A 17,522-nucleotide genomic window follows, 5' to 3' on the forward strand; every position below is an offset into this window, starting at 1 on the left:
GTGTCCAGTCTCCCTCTCCTTTCTTGCGTAAGGACACCCGACGCTGGACTTAGGGCCCACACTAAGTCCTGGATGGCCTCATACTGAGATCCTTAATGACATCTGCAAAAACCCTGTTTTCAAACACAGTTACCGGTCAGTCTGGGGAGGGGCCTGGAGATCTGCATTCCTTAAAAGCTTGCCAGGTGATGGTGCGGGGCGGTGGGTGTGGGAGTCCCGGGTGCTAGGGATTAGGACTCAGACATAGCTTTCGGGGGCCACAGTTCAACCCACTACAAATGGTGAGTGTGCACCCTGCGGTTCTGACTGTAACAGGGCAAGAAAGTGGGTTCTCGAGACCCTTCCCCAGGCCCACAGTGCAGGAGAGGAATAGGGTGTCCTTGTCCCCCGCCCCCACTGGGACCCACACAAGACCCTGCTCTTGCTCTGACTTGCCCTTCACCATGCACAGAAGGCTCTGTTTCCAGACCCACCAGAGAGGCGTTCGAGGTCTCTGAAAGTAGGACTGCCTGTCTGGAGAGAGAGACAGACAGACATGTTTTCCGGGAGGTGAGCAGACAGAGCAGTAGGTTGATGGACAAAGCAACCGAACAGCAGACTCGGGCAAAATGAGGCCGAATGAAATCACTGGAAGGGAGCGGAGGGAATGTGGTGGGTTCGGCTCGCCCAGGACCGAGGTGTTTTCCAACTGGGAAAGGTGGACAGCCAGAAGTGGGCAGCTGGTCACCTGGCCTGGCGAGGCCTGCCATTTTGCATGCTGAATAGTCATGTCCCAACGTCCTCACCTACCCCAGATGTCCCAGAGCGGCCGACCCAGTCCCCCAGCCACCCACTCGGCCCCTACCGCACCGTGCTGATGAGCTAAGGGAGCAGCTGGGTTGGCAGGGGTGAGAGGACCCGGGCCGCTGGCCTTCAGACAGTTTTACTGAGGGAGGAGGGCCACAAAAGGAAGCCAGTGCCCAGGAGGAGGGTCAGGTAAAGGCCGGTGTAGGCAGAGTCCAGGAGGCCTGGCGGCCCCAGGGGCTCTGCCAGTGGAGGGTGGGCCCCAAATGAAGCAACTCGGCACACACGTGACTCGTCAGCAGGTCTACCTGCGCCAGGCAGCTGGGGTGTCCTAGGAGGAACACGCCAGCCCGTCCACTTCCTGTGAGGCACCAGGCAGGCCTCCTACACTTCCCGTGCCCCTTATTGTCTGCAAAATGGACACCACATCGTTGTAAGGCTTAAATAAGACCCTTCGTGCGACGACATCTCCCTCCCTGCCCCACCTCGGTAGGAATCCACGGGGAGAAGCCAGACACCCCCAGGAAGGCACAGCCTTTGCAAGGCAGGCCACTTGAGGGCCCAGGAGCCGGCAAGCCTTTGGTTTGGGGTCAGGCTTCGGTGTGTCCTCAGCCCACATCTCTGCGGCCAGGTGGCCACAGGCCCAGGCCAATGAGAGACGTACTGCTGGGGGCAAGGCCGGGAGCAGAGGCGTGCCCCTCGGCGAAGTTTCCAGAGAAGGCTTGGTCTTGGCCAACAGGGGGCCTGATCCTGGGGTGGAAATCACGACGCCTGGGCAGCATTTATGCTCACCCAGCCTTCTCTGAATTCCCACAGTCCATAACCCCGGAGGTGCTGAGTGAAATGAGGCAGAAAGCAATCCTGGAGGTAGAATGTGGTTCAGCGGCCCGGAAGACGCAGATCCTCCTGGGAAAAATGAGTCGGATCCTGAATTTCCTGACCATCCCTGATTTGGAAAACTTCATAGAGGCTGCCAGTTCCTTGGCAGTAGGCAACAGGAAACGGAAGGAGAAATGGTACCTCCCAGACTAGGACAGCCACCAGCTGGTAACCGGCCACCTCCCCCCCCCACCCCCCCACCCCCCGCCAGCATCCGCTGAGCATCTCAGAAAGGTGGAGTCATCAGGAGCGCCAAGGAAAACCCCAGAGCCCTCTTCAGGTCTTCTGAGGGTTGGTTTGTCATTTGGGACTTACCACAGCACCTCAGTTTGGAAAACCATTTGTCAAGGGGCTAAGAGACTCTGTAGCCGGGCACAGAAAAGACTCGGCCCTGAGCTGATGGCACGAGAAGCACGTCGTTTCGGTAGCCAATACATGTCAACACCCGTCCCGCTCGCTTCCACTGGTCACTTCCACGCGGAAGTTCTGTCGCGGCCTACTTGGGTTGACTCAGGACACAGACAGTCTCAAAGCCGGCCTCTCCCAGCGGGCCGGATCAGGAGGCCACTCTTGGTGCAGTGCTGTGTGGTAAGGAAGGGCGGGGCTGTGTCTTGATATCTCTGCGGGGGGAGGGGCAGTTTCTAGAAAAGGGGGACTTAGGGGCCGGACAACCCCTAAGGATGTATGTGCCTTTCATACATCCCTGGGGTACCCCAGCTCCCCAGGATGACCTCCGCTGCAGCTTAAACCAAGACTGGATAGGAAACCCCTTGCTCCCAGCCAGCCTGGCAAGGGGCCAATGAGCCATCCCCCTGCTGCCACAGTGACACCAGAGCCCCACCTTCGCAGCCCCGCTTCCCTGCTGATCTCACCCTGCCTGCCACCAACCTTCACCGAAGTCCTCATCACCCCGAACCATGACAACTGGAAGAGAGGGCTGGCAGTGGGGGCCGTGCACGGTCACTCCCACCATCCGCCATACCTTGTCGGCAAATGGTATCATCAGCTAAAACAACAGTCGCCTGATGGCAAGGTCACGAGCCACAAATGACACCGCCCGTGCAAGCCCGCGTCAGCGTTTGACGTGCCCTGTTGGTTCTGCGCCCATGCTCAGGGCGCACAGAAGCCCTTTTTCCAGCAGGCACTAGAGACCTAAGTTGGTCTGGGCAGCCGCCAAGTTCCCCCAGGCTCGTGGAGGCTGTGTCTCAGAGCCGGCCCCCATGTCCCCCGCCCCCCGCCCCCCCATCCTCCACGGGACTGGAGGCAGGCCGCCAGGGCATTGAAGGCATCCATGGCCTGGGATCAGCCGGCCCCAGCTAGCTATGGGACCCCGGGCAAGGTCGTGGGCTCCCCCTGTGACTCAGTTTCCTCATCTGTAATAGGGGGACAAACCACAGAGCTCACCTCCCAGTTATACACCAGGGATGAGAGGCGTCAGTGTCGGCAAAGCACCCCGCTCTGGGCTGCTCCGTGTGGGGGGGCCCCCATCAGCGGCCGGGCCCTCGCCCGGATCTTTCTCCTTTCGCAAACCTGACAGCACTCTTCCACTAATGCAGAGCTTGGAAACAGGTGGCCTCGCAGAGGCGTTTCGTCTGGTCAGCCCCATTTTAACGTATCCCGTTGCCAACAGTTCAAAGACCAGAGATTTCACACGGAAGTATGGATTTCCGGCCCCTCCGTGCCGGTGTTACCCAAGAGTGGACACAACGGCACGGCCATCAGGGACTACCTTCCTCAGGGAACGCGAATCACCTCCCAGACCGGGCGGGAAACGAGGCGACCCGCCAGCCGGCCGGCCACGCGGCAGAGCCAGATCCCCCCACCCCCACGTGCGCCAGCGCTGTCCTCGCAGAGGCCACGCGCCGGGTGCCTTCCACCTCGGACACTTAACTGTCGCAGGCCTCTGGCGGCTGTAGGTCCCGGATGAAGGGCTTCCCTCCGAAGGCAGGAGGCGAGGTTGTGTTCTGGCCCCGCCCAGCTTCTAGTGGGTCCTCCTGGGCTTCTAGTGGGTCCTCGGCGCGGCTGGAGCACCTGGCGCGCGCGCGTGTGTGTGTGTGTGTGTGTGTGTGTGTGTGTGTGTCCGTCCCCTTTTTTATACGAGCACCTGGGCTTCTAGTGGGTGTGTGTGTGTGTGTGATTCCCTTTTTATACGAGCACCTGGCGGGTGTGTGTGTGTGTGTGTGATTCCCCTTTTTTATACAAGCACTTGGTGTGTGTGTGTGTGTGTGTGTTTCCCCTTTTTTATACGAGCACCTGGCGGGTCTGTGTGTGTGTGTGTGTGTGTGTGTGTGTGTGTATGATTCCCCTTTTTTATACGGACACCAGTCACACTGGATGAGCGGCCTGATCTACTTGGGTATGGCCTCATCTTGACTAACCACGTCTACAACAACCCTATTTCCAAATAAGGTCCCGTTTCCAGTCCTACTGGGGGGGGTAGGACTTCAACACAGGAATGTAGGGGGAGGGGGACACAATTCAACCGGTGACACACTCTCTGCCTCCCCCCCACCCCGGGCCCCTCCCAGACCCTCACCTTCCAGAGAGGGCAAATTCTGACTTACTATCATTTTATCTTCAGTGACTTGTGGGGGGAAAGGTACTTCCCTGGGAAATGAAAATGAACTGAGTTGGTCTGTTTATGCACACCAACCCGCTCGGTTACACACAAGGGTCTCCTCACGGGTACCGTAAGGGGTGCGCGCAGGCCCCAAGGCAAATGGAGCCTCGTGCGCTGCCCACAAAATTACAAATTCGGTAACTAATGAGGTCGTGCAACAGACACACACTGAGCACCCGCCGTGTGCTCAGGGTCCAAAGAGAAAAGAACAGGTTGTCTGCCCCCAGGGGGATTACCGAGTGGGCATCAGAGCAGCAAGCAAGAGCAAAACAGCCTAACCGTTTCTTTGTGGCGGAGCACAGCAAAGCAGAGTCCCCTGGGTGAGAGGGACGGGGTCACAGAATGAAGGGGGGGTGGCGGTGGGGGCACACGCTGGGGGCCCACGGGAGAGCTGACGGCCTGTGCAGGGACCTGGGGAGAGTGGGCATCTGGGGCAGACCCGAATAGAGCACGTGGAGACATGGTGGGGCGGTATCTTTCCTTGGCTGTCCAACCTCCAGCCTCTACCGAAGGAAATCCCCGCTTGTGAGTGGCTCTGCGGGGCAGCCGCGCCCTGCCTCCCACTACAGAAGCTTTGTGAACAGGGTTGCATCAGTCAGGGTCCAAGCGGGACACAAGCCGCACCGGTAATCTGAACGATCTGAACGGAGAAAATGTAGTATAAAGGATTAACCAGCTGACGCTAAAGGAGAACCCAAAGAGAACTCAGAAAAGCAGGAAGAGCAGATGCAAGGCCCGGGTTCCCACCCCCTCCCCGCCTCCGCTCCCCTCTCTGCAGAGGAGCCCAGCAGCGGACCAAGAACCTGGAGGGGCCCCCACCAGCACCAAGGGGGAGGCCGGCCGCCCCCGTTGGCTGGTGGGGAATTTCACCGCAGTGCCGGGAGCTGCACGCTTCCTACTTGGAGACCAAGAAAGCTCAAGAAATCTCCCCAGAGAGCAAGCGCCGCCAGCCTCCCAAGCACTGCCACTGCCTCAGCTGCGTGTAGACGGAAGATAACACACCAGAAACAGGAGGCCCCTTCCCCTGGGAAGCCTAACCCTGCACCCGCTGGCAAAGGAGGAATGTTCTCAGGGTCCAGCTCCTGAGTCTAAAAGAGGGGCCAGGGGCGCCTGGGTGGCTCAGTCGGTTTAGCGTCCGACTTCAGCTCAGGTCACGATCTCGCCGTCCGGGAGTTCGAGCCCCGCATCAGGCTCTGGGCTGATGGCTCAGAGCCTGGAGCCTGCTTCCCATTCTGTGTCTCCCTCTCTCTCTGCCCCTCCCCCGTTCATGCTCTCTCTCTGTCCAAAAATAAATAAACGTTAAAAAAAATTTTTTTAATTAAAAAATTTTTTAAAAAAATAAAAGAGGGGCGCCTGGGTGGCGCAGTCGGTTAAGCGTCCGACTTCAGCCAGGTCACGATCTCGCGGTCCGGGAGTTCGAGCCCCGCGTCGGGCTCTGGGCTGATGGCTCGGAGCCTGGAGCCTGTTTCCGATTCTGTGTCTCCCTCTCTCTCTGCCCCTCCCCCGTTCATGCTCTGTCTCTCGCTGTCCCAAAAATAAATAAAAAACGTTGAAAAAAAAAATTAAAAAAAATTAAAAAATTAAAAAAAATAAAATAAAAGAGGGGCCAAAAAAAGGTAGATGTGGAGCTGAGAGGCAATAAATCAGTAGGAACTGGGACAGACAGACACTGTCGTCCCGAGCTTGCCCAAGAGGAAGCAGCTGTGACGACACCCAGTCCAGGACCCTACCACTGCCGTGGGCTGGACCAGCTCCTTCGGTTTTGAAAAAAACATGTAGATCTGCGATGTTTCCGGTTCCTGTCCCTCTGGCCCTCCAGCCTCTGGTCTGTCCGAGTCCCCCATCTCCTTCCAACAGAGCCCTTTCCTGCCCAAGTGAGACAGCGGCGTCTTCTGTGCGTGCCCTCAAGGAGCGGGCAGATCTGGAGGAAGGGTAGGGAGGAGGCGAGGCCAGCCGGACAGAGGTGCAGAAGACCGACAAGGCCATCAGAAGACAGACAAGCTAGTGGAGCCACCACCAGGAACACGCGCTCCAGGGAGGGAGCAATGAAGTCCCTCTCTTCCGAGAAGCAACATTCTCTCACCAACGTACCTCTCTGAAAACTAAGGTTGACTATTCTTTCTTGTAACCTGATAAACAGCAGAGGGGAATCTAAAGATACGGGGTTGTTAAGCCAGGGGCAAAATACAGACTTTTTACTGCTACTTCAGTAACACTAAATTTCAACACGACTACTTGTGCTGATGGTATTCAGGAAATTGGCAGTTTTGCAAACAAAGAAAAAAAATATCTTTCGACTGATGAAACATATTAAGATGCTTCAAAAATGTCTTTCCACAATAATTATCCTACTAAAAGATCGACACAGTATAAGTAAACTGAGGAAATCTGAAGAGATTGGTGGAGCGTACCCATGTCAATATTCTGCTTGTGATAATGCGTCCCACCTTCACAAGATGTTCCCGTTGGGAGAAACTTCTCCCACTACTATTTCTCATAACTGCATGTGAATCACAAGCTGCCTCACTAAAAACTTCAATCGAAAAATATTTTTAAAAAGAATCCATGCACATTACAGACATGTAAGGACAAAGCAGGAAGCGAAAATCTTTATTTTTAAAAAAATTCACATTTATTAAAAACAGCGATTTCTAGCCAAATAATATAAAGCATTTTAAATTAATTATTTGAAAGTATGTACACTCTTTGTATAAGTAAACACTTGAAACTGTACAGATTTAAACAAATATTCATTTAGCAAACAAGTTGGATCACTACCACCGACTTAGCACTTTGTAAGATGTTCGAGTGTTTCAGGAATAAAAGATTCAAAACACAAGAATGAGTGCCATCAAATATTTTTATCCTTAAGTAGAACACAACTTGTTCTGTACATCAGATTAAATCAGTCACAGTAATGTACAATAATCATGCCCTCATTTCTTTGGAAAGGTTATTAAAAAATCAAATGTACATATAATACAGAAAACGGGATATTTTACAGTTTATTTCATTAGACATGTATTTAAAATAGTAAGTGGAAGTAAATATAATCTTCCTGCATCATTCATTTCATGTCAAAGAATGAATATGGACCCTCTTCACCTCTTTCCTTCCCAAAACAGACTGCTAAGCTCTATCAAGCCACATTCGTCACCAATTTAAACAGAGGTGAAAAACAAGTGACCTGTTTAAAATGACAGACATCGGGATATGCAACCTATGTACACCCTGCGAGTCTGCTTGCAGGGGATGAGAAATGCCCTACGGTCCTGCAGAATGAGGTCTGCTGGCTACATTCCAGAACCCTCATCAGTGTTCTACTCCTAGATAGTGTTTGAATAATTCCCAACTCCTCCTGAACCAAAAAGCAGCCTATCCAATCAGGAAACAGTTTTCAGTAGGAAAACTCAGAGACGTGCATAATTTATGTGATGATCCCCGACAGAGTACGGGAGATGTCACGGGGTGGGCCACCTTCATCCTCCTGGTCTCGGTTAGTAGAACGTTTCCTGCTGTAGCAGGGCTAGAGGCCCACCGGCCTGGGGCCCAGCACAGCCAATGAACGAATGCACACGGGACACGGAGGTGTTCACTTTTCCAAGAGCTACTAAAACCGAAGGCAGTGCACAGAAAGCCGGTGACCCTAACCTTCGTGCACGAGACGCACTATTCATCAGGTTTCCTTCTCTCCCCGACGTGCCGGATTTAAGCCACCTTAATTGGTACTTCCCACTCGCAAACACAGACTATTGCACCGTGAAGATTCTCATTAAAGATACGGCACATCTCTATTGTAGGGAGGCGCCAGGCCCTGCTTTTGAACGTTTCTGCACCTAAGCAGTTCAAGGAGTACAGACACTGGGACCTTACACGGAGTCCTTGCATCTTGAAACTACCTCACATCAAACACGCAGAAAAGATAACACCCCAAATTCCCAGGAAAGCAGAGTGTGTTCTCAGATGCATCCAATCTACCTCAAACTAAACTTCAAAGTGATAGGAGAAACATTACATTAAATAGAGTGGAGAAATGAGATTTCTGGAAGTACAAAAAATAGCCTCTGTGGAATGTTCAGTGGCTCAAAGTGTTGCAGTGTTTCAGGCGTTAACAAACCTTATCTTAGAAGCTTTCTAATTAACTGTATTTCTATAAAGTTCTTCTTCGCGCCCCTTACCGTAACCGATTTTCATTGCACGTCGTTTGCTAAGAACCATTTCACTGCGTGCCCACCACAGCTACCCCGAAAGACTCCCGTCTCTCGTGACCATTTAAAGAAGGCAGTTCTCACACGCCTAGATTAATCTTTGGCATTGTGATGTTTTTAAAAGGGAAACACCAATCTTTCCAACACTCTGCTTATTTTTCATTCTGTAGTCAGCACGGAGCAGCGCACCTGCGTGGTTCTCGGGGACATTCCCACCGACAGTTCCTCGGTGTCCTGCAGGCTGCCAGACTTCCCAGCCCGCTCCAACCGGACAGACATCGGCACGCACGGCCCGCCGGGCCTGGTTATTTAGAAACGGACAGTAGAAGGTTCAGCTGAAAAGCAAAGTGAAAGGCTACGTTAGTTCTGCTGTAGAACATCACACTCAAAAACGTTGCTCAGATCCTCAAATCAGAATGAGAGGAAAAACAAACAAAAACACAAGAATGAGAGAAAAAGCCTCAGAGTTTTCAACATTTATTTATTTTTGGGACAGAGAGAGACAGAGCATGAACGGGGGAGGGGCAGAGAGAGAGGGAGACACAGAATCGGAAACAGGCTCCAGGCTCTGAGCCATCAGCCCAGAGCCTGACGCGGGGCTCGAACTCACAGACCGCGAGATCGTGACCTGGCTGAAGTCGGACGCTTAACCGACTGCGCCACCCAGGCGCCCCAAAAGCCTCAGAGTTTTAAGAAGCCAAACGAACGTGGCTGGACCCACAATGCCGTTCTGATTTCTAAAGCAGCCGCGGGGCAGCGGGCTTTGTGGCGGCCTGTGAAGGGTCACCGAATCAAACTTATTTAGAATCCAATGAAAATGACAAGGAAAAAAACCCTACATCCTAACCCTGACAAGGGATAGAAATAAATCTAATCAGCTTCGCCTTTTTCTGTGCAGAGTGTATTGTGGGAAGCGCTGCGTATAAGCTGAATTTTGTGAGCGACTATTTAAATGCATAGGAACAGGCCTGAGGAGTGAATTTCAGCTCACACGCGAACTCTGCCTGACCCCTGGAGCACCCTGCCCACCCGGTAAAGGAGGGCGTGACACGGAGCGGCCCCCAAGGACAACCAGAGAAACCGACACACCGTGGGGCGGGGCAGGGGGACTGCAGTCTGCACACGGACAATCTGTCAGCCGGGCGAGAAGACTTGCGGTTAAATGAACTCGGCAAGGAACCCTTCCACACAGGACAAACTGTTTCAGTAATCAAAATAATTGTCCCTTAATCTCTTCTATAAACTTGCACTTCCGGTGAGAGGGATGCAAAATAACCGCCGTGTTTTTCCTGCCAAAAATACAAAACCTCAATCTAATCATGACGGAACAGACGACACCAAATAAAGGGATATTAACTGGCCTGTCGTGGTCAACAAAGCCAAAAAGGGGCACTTGGGTGGCTCAGTCGGTTAAGCATCTGACTGGCTCAGGTCATGATCTCATGGTTCATGAGTTCGAGCCCCACTTTGGGTGAGCTCCCCTTCTCTCTTCTCTCTGCCCTTGCTCACTTGCGCCCTCTCTCACACAAAAAAATAAATACACACACACACACACACACACACGCACACACACGCACACACACACAAAGCCCAAAAGGCTGAAGAGCTGCTCCAGGTTAAAAGAAACTAAAGAGAAGTGACACCTGAAAGCAACATCTGGGCTGGACCCCAGACCAGGAGAGACGTATCTATAAAGGACATTACTGGGACAACTGAAGAAATCTGATTATGGACTGTCCATTAGATAATAGTATCAATGTTATATTTCCTACTTTGATCACTGCGTGGGGGTAGCGTCAAAGAATTCCTTGTTCTTGGGAAATACACAACCATTTCCAAGTAAAGGAACACAGTGTCTCCCAACTTCCTCTCAAATTGCTTAAAAGAGGGGTGGGATGGGAGGGGAAGGGAGAAAACTAAAGATAAAGCGAATGGAGGAAAATGTAAACAACTGGGTAAAGTTCCTTATTACCAATATTACCATAAGGAATATCACCTTATTCCTATAAGTTTGAAATTACAACAAAAAAAAGTTACCCCCAAAATCTGTGTGCTATATATTGGATCTTAAGAAAACGGGGCACAAACATTCCATTCACAGGGATTTTTTTTTTTTTTAAGTAACCTCTACACCCAGCATGGGGCTTGAACTCATGACTCCAAAAACCAAGAGTCAGTCATACACTTTAGCAACTGAGCCGGCGAAGTGCTCCCCAATGGGCAACAGTAAGCCAGAGGGTTCCCTCTAGCAACAATCCAAGACTCTGGTTCCTACCTTGTGCGTAACTCAGCCAAGCTACTTAACCTTTCAGGACCACGGCTTCTTCATCGATAAAATGGGGCAAATATAGGGGAGTCAAGTGAAGATCAAATAAGATAATATATATCAAATGCTTAGAATAGTGCTTGGCAGCAGTCAGTAATATCAGCTATTATTATTATTATTTATTATTATTTTTATCTAGAAAAGGTTAATGGTTCTGAAAGAGGATCCAGGCACATAATGATGGGTCTCTCTCTATCAGTGTTTTTCAAACTGTAGGTGGCGACCTACTGGTATCTCATGAAACCAAGGTAGCAGTTCATCAAGAGAACACTGAACAAAGGCAGAGCAAAGCAACTGAGTTGTCCGTAAGAGTGATTATCTACCACAGAACTTTTAAGTTACAAACATACACATACACTAACGTGTGCATCCTGCCTGCAGGAGTCTAGTGGGAGTGCAGAGTCTGCATGTTTTTGGCAAGCCCCACCTGGCTACCCCACACCCACATTCACGCCGCTGTACACAACTGGAGGAAAACCAGTCAACCATGCTGAATGGTCTCTCTTGGATCCTTAACCACGGAACTCAAATGAGCCTGCCTCTCCTCCCTTTTAATGATGACCCTGCTTCCCGTTTCACTCACAAACACGAAGCCATCAGATGAGAGCTTCTATGAGGTCCTATCCTGTCCACCACCTCCCACGTGTGCCCAAACACTCAGTTGTCTTTTCTTTCACGACCGAACACCCCATACCTATGAACTAACAAAGGCTCCACCCTCCAAGTTCCGTCCCCCACTTCGCCACTCAAGGGCATTTTTTCCAACATCATTTTCTCCCTCTCTCTGGATCCTCATGAATATACAAACATGCATTTCCCCCCATCTTTAAAAGAAAAAAAAAAAAGGAAAGATAATCCAGTAACAAATAATAATATTTATTTATAAGGTAAAGGAAGGAAAAGCTGGAGGGGACTGAAAGGAAAGCAGGACGTCTCCAATTCTACCTTATTCTAGAATTCTGACTTGGGAACCACGTAAGTAGTTTATATAATAAAAAAACAAAATTAAATCAAAGTGGTGGAAAAAACCTAACTATATATATATCAAATTAGTATGTATAATCACACAGCACATAATTACTTCAAACGACTTATAAAAGAAGTATTTTAACTAAAATCCTGGAACCACAGACTCAGCTTTTTAAAATATGACCCATCTATCGATATAAAGGAATACATAAAGCCATAAAAAGAATAAAGTTCTGATACATGCTAAAACATGGAAGACTCTTAAAACCATTCTGGTAAGAGAAAGAAGCCAGTCCTAACAGGAAACATGCCGTATGATTCCATTTAATGAAATATACAGAATGGGCAAACCCATAGAGACAAAAAGTAAATTATAGAAGGTGGAGGAACAGGGAATCTGCTAATGGGTATGAGGTTTCTTTTGGGAGGGCATGAAAATGTTCTGGAATTAGATAGTGGTGATGATTGTACAACTTAGTGAATATACTAAAAGCCAATGAACTGTCCACTTTAAAAGGGTGCATTTTATGGCATAGGAGTTCTATCTCAATTTTTAAAAGACCCCATTTCTCCTCCAGCTACAACTTTTCTCTCCCAACGTGTTAAAACCCCCTGAAAGACTCACCCACACTCACTGCCTGCAGTCCATCCCCCAAGTCTCCACCCACTCTGATTAGGTTCCCACAGCTTCTAGTCCTTACACATATAAAACCTGTAAGCTATACCAAACTTAAAACCAGAAATAAAATACCCTCCTTAGGACCAGCCTACTCTAATACATAACACATGCTCAATACAAACTAGCTGGCTAAACTGAATACATGAATAATAGTAAACACAGACTGAGCTCTATATTCAGTTCTTTAAACTTAGAAGTGTTTCATTCTCTCTCCCTAACATCGAATCCCTAAAATAACTTTTTTTTCATTTGAAATGTGGGCCTCATTTCGTGCATACTTCAAATAAAATTATTTAAAAACTTAAATAGCATTATTTGAATTTTCACAAACAGTTCATTCATGTTAAACACAGCAACTTTCAATATCAGAAAGGATTAAAAAGCAAAATTATAAAGCCATCACCAAAAAACTGAGACAGCAACTCAAAGTTTGAATTCCTGCTCATCAGAATAAAACAATGTACAATTTTTACTTTTTTGGGACAGAGAGCAAGCATGCACAGGGGAGGGGCAGAGGGGGAGAGAGAGAGAGAGAGAGAGAGAGAGAGAGAGAGAGAGAGAGAGAGAGAGAGAGAGTCTTAAGCAGGCTCCATACCCAGCATGGAGCCCGTCGTGGGGCTCAGTCTCCTATCCATGAGATCATGACCTGAGCCAAAATCAAGAGTCGGACACTTAACTGACTGAGCCACCCCAGGTACCCCAGTAATGTATAATTTTTTTAATTAAAATTAAAAACATAGTTACTCAAAGACATTATCTATTCAAGTAAAACAACCAAGAAGGAATAAAAGTAACAAGGATCAAAAAAAAAATTTTTTTTTTTTTTTTTGAAAAGGGGCGCCTGGGTGGCTCAGCTGGTTGAGCATCCGACTTCAGCTCAGGTCATGATCTCACAGTTCATGAGTTCGAGCCCCGCGTCGGGCTCTGTGCTGACAGCTCAGAGCCTGGAGCTTGCTTCCGATCCTGTGTCTCCCACTCTCCCCAACTCCGCCTGCCTCTCCCCCACTCTCACTTTGTCTCACTTTGTCTCTCAAAAATAAATAAATGTAAAAAAAAAAAAAAAAAAAAAAAAAAGGAACAAGGATCTTCTGATGATGGATTACCTGTTCCATAGAAGGACAAGCAATGATCTGGGTATCTTCAGGGCTAAAATCTTCCTTCAGCAAAACATGGAATTTCTGGAAAACTTGCTGAATATTATTCTTAGAAAGAAGAAGAGGCAATCATATTAAATGAGTCACCGGAAACATGTGGTTGTCTTGAACACGAAGCACCAAGAATGTTAAATCTTTTTAAGTTTTCATTTAAATTCTAGTTAACATACAGTGTGATATTAGTTTCAAGTGTTCTATATAGTGAGTCAACACTTCCATAAACACATACTGCTCATCATGACAACTGTACTCGTTAATCACCATCACCTATTTCACCCGCCTGCCTCCTCTCTGCTAACTATCAGTTTGTTCTCTACAGTTATGTGTCTGTTCCTTGGTCTGCCTCTCTCTAAGAATGCTAAATCTTTTTTTTTTTTTTTAATATTTATTTATTTTGAGAGAGACAGAGCATGCAAGCAGGGGAGGGACAGGGATAGAGGGAGAGAATCCCAAGCAGGCCCTGCACTGTCAGTGCAGAGCCCGATGTGGGGCTCAAACTCACAAACCGTGAGATCATGATTTGAGCTGAAATCAACAGTCATACACTTAACCCACTGAGCCACCCAGGCAATCCTCCAAGAATGCTAAATCTTAATGATATTAGCCAAACAGTGGAGGAAATGTATCTTTCATCAGATTACCAAAGACATATAATTTGTATTTAATCATTCACATGCTAGCACAACCTAAGACTTATCAGAATATACTCCCTGGAAAAACTAAACTCTAGTAATCCCTGTCCCCACCCCCCCCACCCCCCCAGGTCCCCCCCCGAGAACAGTAAGAGCCCCCAGCAGCAATTTCTCACACAAAAGATAATAAAGTTTCCAGATACATAGAATGTACTTTAAAAATCAACCAATGCTTCGGTAAAGATGTGAGCTCAACACAGAGCTGGAAGTTATGAGCACTAAATTTGCTCTGACATTTAATCCCTGGGTGGCCACTGCAAGCCATTTTTTTCCACTACTCACCAGTAAAATGAAGCATAATTCCTGAAATGGTGCTTTCTCAAGTATTGGGCTGCATTCAATGTTAGGGTCTGATGACTTTTTTTTTTTTTTTTTTTTACTAATTTGTACTTTAAGGTCAAAAGTATCTTGTTGCCATAGGTAACATAAAGAACTTGAAACAAAGGGGTGGGGAGGATATAATCAGGCAGGTCCTGGCTTGTAAGCCCTTCAAGAATCACAGTGATTATTAATCAACTTTCCTAGAATCGTATACCAACATTTTTAAATTTCACAGGAAGAAGAAAATAGTAGACACGGCAAGAACCCTTGAAGAGACTGGCCAACATTCAAATAAAATATCACAATACTCACCCTAACAGGTTTAAACAAGATGAACTCTGTATCTTTATTGGATAGGTACAACGACATACTTCTCAAGGTCAGAGGCAGCTTCGCTTTTATTGTCTTGTAGGCACTTGCTACAAGCTCACAGACCTTTGCTGGAAAGAATGGACCTTGTGAGTATTACAAAGAAAAAGGGAAGAAACACTTCCATTTTCATTCAGAGGAATAAAGGGAGAGAAAAACGGCCAAAGAAAAGATCTCTATGTGCCCCCCAATTTTCTTTCGCTCTTCCTATCTACCAAGTTTAATTACAAGCCCTATAAACATTCACTACGTATCTGCTATATACACAATGCTACTTCCAAAGGCTGGGGCAGCAAAAGAATTCCCCCAATACCCTTCAGGACACTTATAGGGGCTATAACAGTGTTCCTTTGGAATTCCTAGGTGACAGTTAAGATAAAATAAAAAATTATTTGCAGAGAGACACTAGGAAGAATTACTTATGAATGAGCTTACTCATTTACAGAACTGACTCACAGTAAGAGATGCTCTCTTGTCTTGTGAGATCATCCCAACAATATCCACACATATTTAATGGTAACTAAAAACCCATCTGTTACATTCACATACTGTATTATCCGAAAGGGTACAGAATTCCAGAAGACTGTAACTGACATAATTACATAGCCCACTGTATAGTGTCTGAAAAGAAATACAAATGAAAAAGAAGAATAGTAATCTGTATGAGGTGATTTAAAAGAGTAAACTACCTAGAAAGCTGTAAAGGAAAAGAATGATTAAGAATTTCAAAGATGTTCAATTTCACTCATGATTCAAGAAATGTGTATTAAAACAACGGACGGGGCGCTTGGGGGGCTGAGTCAGTTAAGCGTCCAATTCTTGATTTTGGCTCAAGTCATGATCCCATGGTTTATGGGATCAAACCACCCCCACCCACCCTATGCTAAGCATGTAGCCTGATTGGGATTCTCTCTCTCTCTCTCTCTCTCTCTCTCTCTCTCTGCCCCTCCCTGGCATGCAGACACTCTCCCTCTCTCGCTCTCGCTCTCAAAAACAAACAAACAAGCAAAAAACAATGGAGATACTTTTGGATTGGTAAAAATTACTAAGACTGTGAATATCCACATTTGGTTAAGGGTGTGCAGAAACAGGCCTTCTAGTCCACCGCCCCTGGAGTATATAAATTGGTTCAACCTCTCTAGAGGATATTAGGCAAGGTCTAGCACAACTGAAAATACACATATACTCTATTGCTTAACACTGCCACTACTAGAAACTTACCCTACGAATATACTTACAAAATACCAAAATACGTGTGTACAGGGACATTTATAAAAGAATGGGTGGGGAAAAAATACTACATACAGTATCTATTAATAGAATTATCAAACTGTGCTACAGTGATGCATTCCACACATCCATTAAATAGGATGCACAGAGCTGGATGTGGCGGTATAGAAAGGGCTCCAAGATACAGAATAAGTTAAAAAAAAAAGGGGGGGGCGGGAATATAAGTATAATCTTATGTTTACAACATTTGTAAAGTCCGTATATGCTGGTACATATATAATAACTGGGGGAAAGAGACTATTTATAGTGGTTACCTTTGAGAGGACTAGCTTGGAGGTAGAAAACAGAATTACTTTTCGTTTTATATACTTCTTAATAGCTCAATTTTTATATCATATTCAACTTTTTTTTTTTAATTGAGGGTGGTAGAACAGGGTAAGAAAGTATCAAGGCTCTCGAGAAGAAAGAACAAACAATCCGGGAATTGCTTATTTTTCATAGAACAGATGAATGCTCCTACAGGGCACTTAATTCCATGGGCTCTGGTCCTGTCCTAACACACTTCAAGCATCCCTAAGTCAGTTTTCAGAGCCCTTGGTAACCAAATGGTGGGTGTGAGGCCACCCATAGAGCCCTCTAATTCCTACGAAGGTGTATTTCTCAGAGTAAGTTAACAAACTGGCATCCTAATTTATAACCCAATCTCCTTTGAGTCTATCGTGAAATGATCCCCAGAAACCTGATCAAGTCTGCATGAACCAGTCACCTTGGGTGTCCAGGGCCCCAGACAGGTCCCTAGATTGTTCTTGAGGCTCCCACCCCAAAAGGGCGAACATCTCTGTGCCATTTAAAAGTGGACTTCTGGTCATACAGGTGAAGACGAAGCAACTCCACAGCTCCACGCGGCTATACGGGACCGAGGATACGACCAGGCAAACCAGAGTGCCACTGCTGTATCTGCCAAACGTCCTCCCTCATGACGACAGGAAGTGGGTTCATGACAAAAGAGCAAGCCCCACTGCAACCTGTCCTCCTGTCCGCTTCCTTCTGTCCACTCCTGTTTTACTAATGACTGTGCTAGTAATGCTTCAGAGCACGGCACACCTGACACTGGGAGCTCCGCTAAGATTCCGCTGGAGAAAATGACAGCCCTGTCTTGAGTGAGAGACAATCCTTCCAAAGAGGAAAGAAAAATATATTAATTACGCATCAAGTCCCTGGGCTTGGATGTATTAAATACACCTATACCTGTCTGTTAGATTCTACCTCTTTCAAAAATAGCTCTTGCACCC

At 47.7% G+C, this 17,522-nt stretch overlaps 2 protein-coding genes across 3 annotated transcripts in view; one reads left to right on the plus strand and one right to left on the minus strand.

Annotated features, from left to right (window-relative positions):
• Positions 1–1,855, plus strand: part of ERICH6B (glutamate rich 6B) — a 52,700-nt gene extending 50,845 nt beyond the window's left edge. Inside the window, exon 10 of the mRNA XM_043570505.1 lies at positions 1,600–1,855. Coding sequence (XP_043426440.1) covers positions 1,600–1,815 — 216 coding nt within the window. The 3' untranslated portion in view covers positions 1,816–1,855. The remainder of the gene's footprint in view (positions 1–1,599) is intronic.
• Positions 1,856–6,877: 5,022 nt separating this feature from the next.
• The window catches only part of COG3 (component of oligomeric golgi complex 3), a 72,696-nt gene continuing 62,051 nt past the window's right edge, over positions 6,878–17,522 (minus strand). For both annotated transcript variants that reach the window (XM_043579045.1, XM_043579036.1), the window contains exons 21-23: positions 14,944–15,071; positions 13,568–13,666; positions 6,878–8,825 (exon numbers count right to left, since the gene is read on the minus strand). In XM_043579045.1, the coding sequence (XP_043434980.1) occupies positions 8,796–8,825; positions 13,568–13,666; positions 14,944–15,071 (257 nt within the window). In that variant the 3' untranslated portion in view covers positions 6,878–8,795. The remainder of the gene's footprint in view (positions 8,826–13,567; positions 13,667–14,943; positions 15,072–17,522) is intronic.

Source organism: Prionailurus bengalensis, chromosome A1, assembly GCF_016509475.1.
Source record: "Prionailurus bengalensis isolate Pbe53 chromosome A1, Fcat_Pben_1.1_paternal_pri, whole genome shotgun sequence".
In the NCBI taxonomy this organism is placed as follows: domain Eukaryota; kingdom Metazoa; phylum Chordata; class Mammalia; order Carnivora; family Felidae; genus Prionailurus; species Prionailurus bengalensis.